At 36.9% G+C, this 6,016-nt stretch overlaps 1 protein-coding gene across 2 annotated transcripts in view; it reads left to right on the forward strand.

Annotated features, from left to right (window-relative positions):
* The window catches only part of acoxl (acyl-CoA oxidase-like), a 49,892-nt gene extending 44,187 nt beyond the window's left edge, over window positions 1–5,705 (forward strand). The window contains exon 18 of one of the 2 annotated variants that reach the window (XM_084390537.1): window positions 4,564–5,705. In XM_084390537.1, the coding sequence (XP_084246663.1) occupies window positions 4,564–4,722 (159 nt within the window). In that variant the 3' untranslated portion in view covers window positions 4,723–5,705. The remainder of the gene's footprint in view (window positions 1–4,563) is intronic. The other variant, XM_084390536.1, reaches the window with a different exon arrangement.
* Window positions 5,706–6,016: the final 311 nt, after the last annotated feature.

A 6,016-nucleotide genomic window follows, 5' to 3' on the forward strand; every position in this document is an offset into this window, starting at 1 on the left:
TTTTTATTCACCACATTAAAATAATAAAAAAATTAACAGAATGATTTTCAACATTGATAATAATCAGACATGCTTCTTAAGCAGCAAATCAGCATATGTGACCCTGGATCACAAAACCAGTCGTAAGTCGCACTGGTTTATCTGTGGCAATAGCCAACAATACATTGTATGGGTCAAAATTATAGATTTTTCTGGTTTGCCAAAAATCATTAGGCTATTAAGTAAAGATCATGTTCCATGAAGATATTTTGTAAATTTACTACCGTAAATATATAAAACTTGTATTTCTGTGAGTGAATGCGGCACAATCATAAACATAAATGAACAACTTTAAAGGAGATTTTCTCAATGTTTCGATTTTTCAATAGTTGTATCTCAGCCAAATATTGTCATATCATAACAAATCACACATCAATGGAAAGCTTATTTTGTCAGCTTCCATGTGATATATAAATCTCAATTTCAAAAAATTGACCCCTGTGACTGGTTTTGTGGTCCAGGGTCACATATCAGAATGATTTCTGAAGGATCATGTGACACTGAAGACTGGAGTAATGATGCTGAGCTTTTATATTGTAATCTTATTTCACAATATTACTGTTTTTACTGTATTTTAATCAATTAAATGCAGCCTTGGCGTGCAGAAGAAATAAATGTTTGAGTTCATATTGAGATCTCTGACTTTTACAGAGTTTCGCATCTTGTCAGATTTTGCTTCCAAAACTCCAGACGAGACTCAGCATGTGAGATTACTGTGGTCTGGTTCTCTGGAGAAAAGCAGAAACTTCAATTTGCTCTTCATTTAATTCCCATTGCTGTCTAGGAGAAACAGCTAAGACATTCATTTGTGATTTTGCATCTTCCCCACACACTGTAATTGAAATGAACACATGAGATTTCCCCCGCTCTGCACTGATTCACTCAGCTTGATCTCGACACAAGCTCTTCATCAATAACAGTGACGTTGCTTCTGTTGTGTTGACACAGTTTTCCCCCAGGGTACGTCTGAGTTTATTGTCCTCTGTCCATACCCTCATGCCCCTCATTGTCTTTGAAAAGTGGCAGAACATCTTCATTTTCTGTGAAAGATCATATCAGCAGGTCGTTTCATTCCAGTGCTGAAGCTTCATCTCTTGTTGGAGATCAGGAAAAGGTTTAATCAAGTTTTACGGTCATAAAAACATTTGTCGGTGTCTTTTACGCTTCATATGTGTGTCAAACTATATATTTAGTGGTGTTTTCCAAGGTGACTTGGGTTTAGAGGTTTGAATGACCTCCTAATTTTTTTCTCCTGATACATGATGAAATTATACGTTTTGTTTAACTACCTTTCAAAGGTTTGGGGTCAGTGAGATTTTTTTATGCATAGAAATGAATCATTTTAGTCTGCAAGGATGCATTAAATTGATCAAAAGTGACAGTAAAGATGTTTATAATGTTTCAAAAGATTTATTCCAAATAAATGCTGTTCTTTGTTGAACTTTCTAGAATCCTGAAAAAAATGTTTCCCACAAAAATATGAAGCAGCACAACTTTTTTCAACTTAATAATCAGAAATGTTTCTTGAGCTGCAAATCAGCTTATAATTATTATTATCATTTATTATGATTTCTGAAGGATCATGTGACACTGAAGACTGGTAGCCTGGAAATCCAGACCTAAATCTGAAAGATTAATGGTCTGACGTCGACTAATGAAGATCAGCCAGCTCGAGGGGCGGCACCAAGCATGCATTTGAAAATCTCACTGCACGCAATTGGATAACACTACGACCAATCACAACAAGCCCCATACGCTGGTAGATTAGACTCTTGCCGTATCCGGTCGGCAAAACAGCAAAAACGTCCTTCTTGCAAAGGAAGGATTCGAGCGCCGTCTTCTGTTCCTCTTTTAGATAAAAAGCCAAGTCTAACTCGTTCATTGTAGCGGCCAAAGCCGTTTCAAACAACTGGTGTTCATCCATAGCCATCTTGCAATGTTTACTAATGACTTCGACGTCACAGCGCTGTCGTCATCTCGCCTCTGGCCCGCCTATATCAGATAACCCGATGTGATTGGTGCAGCTCGGATACAAGGGCATATTTAATGAGCATCATTACTCGACACCAGAGTAAACTCGCTGAGCAAATTCAACTTGTGCTCTGGCGAGAACTCTGGATTACCAGGGTAGAAGACTGGAGTAATGATGCTGAAAACTCATCTTTGAACACAGGAATAAATTACACTTTACAATATCTTAAAATAGAAAACAATTAAGTAATTGCAATACTGCTGTTTTTACTGTATTTTATCAAATAACTGAAGCCTTGGTGAGCAGAAGAGACTTCTTTATTCTTTTTTAATCATCAAAACACTGTAAAAATACGCTCATTTTTACATATTCACAGGAATAAATTACATTTTAAAATATGTTACAAAAGAAAAGTTAATAATGTGACCTTGGTGAACCTAAGAGACTTCTTACTAAAGCATTTAAAAACCTTACTGACCCCAAATGTTTGAACGGTAATGTATCTCTCACTCCAAAAATACATTTTATTGAGGCTTTCAAAGTATAAAGTCCATTACTTAAAGCTGTCCTACTATTTTTTTTTTTTATTATAAATATATTTTTTGTTCATCCTACTGTGCTGAGAAACCAGCTTCTCTACATTTTACAAAGTGTATGAATAACCAATTCATTTTGTCTCCCTTTCTCTTCTTTCATGCCATCCCTCCCTCTCTCTCTCTCCGTTTATACACACTTTCCTTATCTGTCCGTTTCGGTCGGGCATGTAACCTCTTTCCTTTCATCTGAGCTGGAAAGAGAGGCAGAAAGAGAAAGAGAGAGGTCAGAGATATTTCAGACTCCTCATTGGACAGACGGCTATTGAGCAAGACGTGTCCAAACATATTTCAGCCGTTAATGTGGCACAGATAAGCGAGTGTTTCTCAAACAGAACAATGAGGGGGTTTCACAGTACAGGGTTGTAAAAGTCAAAATCCACAAGCAGAGCTTTGACAGGCTGTGATCATTTGTCTTTCATCTGAGCTCTGGAGCACTTGAGCAGGAGCCAAAGTGTCAGGACGATAAATTAACTCTTTGTCAGGCGATGTGGGAGAAAACTGCAGGTTCTGTGACTCACGCAGGATGTCTGAGGCCACAACACCTCATCAAGGACGCAGTGATCGCAATTTAATCATTCTTGGATTCAGAATAGTGGGATTGTGAATGACCCCTCTTTAAATCTTATCATTTAATCACTTTTAATGTTTTTAGCAAGTACTTTCCTATTATATGTAAATAAACATTTTACAAATAACATATACATTTATTTTTTTATTGTTCATCGTACATCAAAATTCTAGGTTGAAATGTGCATATGTTTATTTATCTTTAAGGGAAGTTTTTTATTTAGACATTGTAACTTTTTGTATAATTTCTTTTATTTAGCACACTATTTAAAACTTGCGCAAGGATCATGTGACGCTGTAATGATTCTGAAAATTCAGCTTTGATCACAGGAATAAATAACATTATAAAATAAATTCACATAGAAAACAGTTATTTTAAAAGTGTAATAATATTTCACAATTTTTGATCAAATAAAGTCAGCCTTGTTGAGGATAAAAGACTTCTTTCAAAACATTTACCAATCCCAAACTTTTAATCGGTAGTGTAAATCTGTGTAATTTTCCCCTGATTGAACTACTAGCACACCTCTCCTCAATATGCAGTATGATTTGAAGAATTATTCCATAGTATAAGTCTATTATATAATATACAAGTCTATTACATGGCACCACAAGAGATACAGCACAAAACCAAGGCTCAATATTACAGTAAATACAGCAATAAGTCAAAACCAAGGCTCAATATTACAGTAAATACAGCAATACGTCAAAACCAAGGCTCAATATTACAGTAAATACAGCAATACGTGGGTTTTGTACTGTCTGTATGTCATCTGACCCAGCATGCTGTGGTTCTGCAGTTTTTTCACACTGGGATGATCTGTAATGGTCTCAGCTGAGGCTCTTGACCCTGACATGACAGTCTGAATGTGTTCTCACACATGAATGACTCATACTACACCACACACAAAGCTCATCTGATGTAGCTGTGTACAAATGGAAGTTAAAAAGTGTGTATCAATTTCTGCTTTATTAATACCCACCAGAGGGCGCTGATATAGAGGGTAATGTGAGGGTTAAATGTTTCGTGCTAAATGTGCAGTGTCTTACAGTTTTTGAAAACTTTCTGCTGGTACCTTCAGAGTTTTCTCTATTTGTTTACACTGGTGTCAAGTGTCATTAGCTGTGTTTGCTATTGATCATACTTCGGGTAAAAGGGGTTTGTTCAAATCCCCAACCCAAAGCATTCAACTTTTGCAACATCCCACGTCACTCACCATTTGTGTTGCAGACATGAATAAAAAATTGTGCAATTTATTGTGCATTGTGTCGGCGGTTTCTCATTGGGAAAGCATCACCGGCTTTGGTCTGAGCGTATATTTGTATAATGATATCATTGTGTAATGGCTGCATTAACACTCATGTGATTGTGGTCTGCTTGTTTTGAAGCTTTTGGAGCTGTGCAGATCAGTGAAGGATGATGCGCTGAAGGTGGTCGATGACTTCAACATCCCGTCCTGCTGCATCCAGGCTCCCATCGCTGGGGTCCCAAACCCCAAGGCCGAATGGGCCTTCTACTCGCAGCCACAGTATCTGTCTAAGCTCTGAGCGCGTGACCCTGGCTTTATGAGGACATGGAAGACGATTGAGTGATTTCAGATAGCTGGCCTGTTCGGTTTGGAACAGCTTTGCATGTTTGGGTGAGAGAGGAAAGGACTAATTGGAGTTGGTAAATGCACAGGAAGTTTTGTGATTAAGCATCATGTTTTGTGCCAAAACAGAACTTTCTGCTAATGGCCAAGGCCTCGACGACACTACTTATTCTTGTCCTTTTAATAACGTGTGCGTATGAAAAAGGGAATTTTAGCTGTACGAGTTGCACATTGTCTTACTGTTTTTCAATGCTTTAGTGATTTTAGCCTAATCGATTTACAATAGGAAGTAGGGATGAACACCAGCCAAACCTGAGTCAAAACGATCCAAATGCCGAACATCTTGCACTTATAGAGGAGCTCCGATAGCCTTGATCTGAGCTCTAACTGCGTAATAAACTGTGTTGGTTTAGTTTTACAGGTGAGCAGTGCCAAGAGGCAGTTTACACACTTTCTTAAGAAGAGCCTGAATGTAATTAGTCATCACATGGCACAGTTATTGAATATTTATGCCAAAATTGTACACATATTATTTAGTGACAATGTTGTACACATAAAATGTTTAATTAGAAAGACAATGATATATTACTGCTGCTATGTTTTTTAATGCCACTATAAACTGCCACAATTTTACCTTTATTGACCATTTGAGTCATAAAAAGGTTCTAGTTTAGGTATAAGCTGCTCAGTCAGGGTCTTTAAAGGGATGTCCATTTATGATACAGTTGTACATTTAGTTTAGACCAAATTACCTATTATCTTATATATCATTATTCTGTTAATGCACAAAAAAACATCAGTTTGTTTACAGCAACATGGAGATTCCTTAATGTTTTGCAAATAAATTGTTACATTCCCTGATTTTTCCAGGTTTTGGGTGACTGTTGGAACACTTGAGCTATTTTCCTATTTGTTTGTGTTTTATGTAAATGTTGTAATATTGTCACAAACAGTGAACCATCATTTTATTAATAACAGAATGAAATGCATACCAAAGGTTTAGCATTGCAATTGTAAGCCTATAGCTTGTATTGCATGCAGCTTTACATTGTTTGAAAATTACCCTTAGCATTGTGACTTCTGACACTTGTGATCAAACATTATTCAACCAGACTGTAGCCTACATGAAATACACCACAGAGGAGTCTAGCCCATGCAAAAGAAGAACTAGTGCTTTTGCATGACACTTGTGATCAAATATTATTCAATCAGATTGTACATGAAATATACCACAGGGGAGACTATAGTCC

This window comes from Rutilus rutilus (genome assembly GCF_951802725.1).
Source record: "Rutilus rutilus genome assembly, chromosome: 20".
NCBI lineage: Eukaryota > Metazoa > Chordata > Actinopteri > Cypriniformes > Leuciscidae > Rutilus > Rutilus rutilus.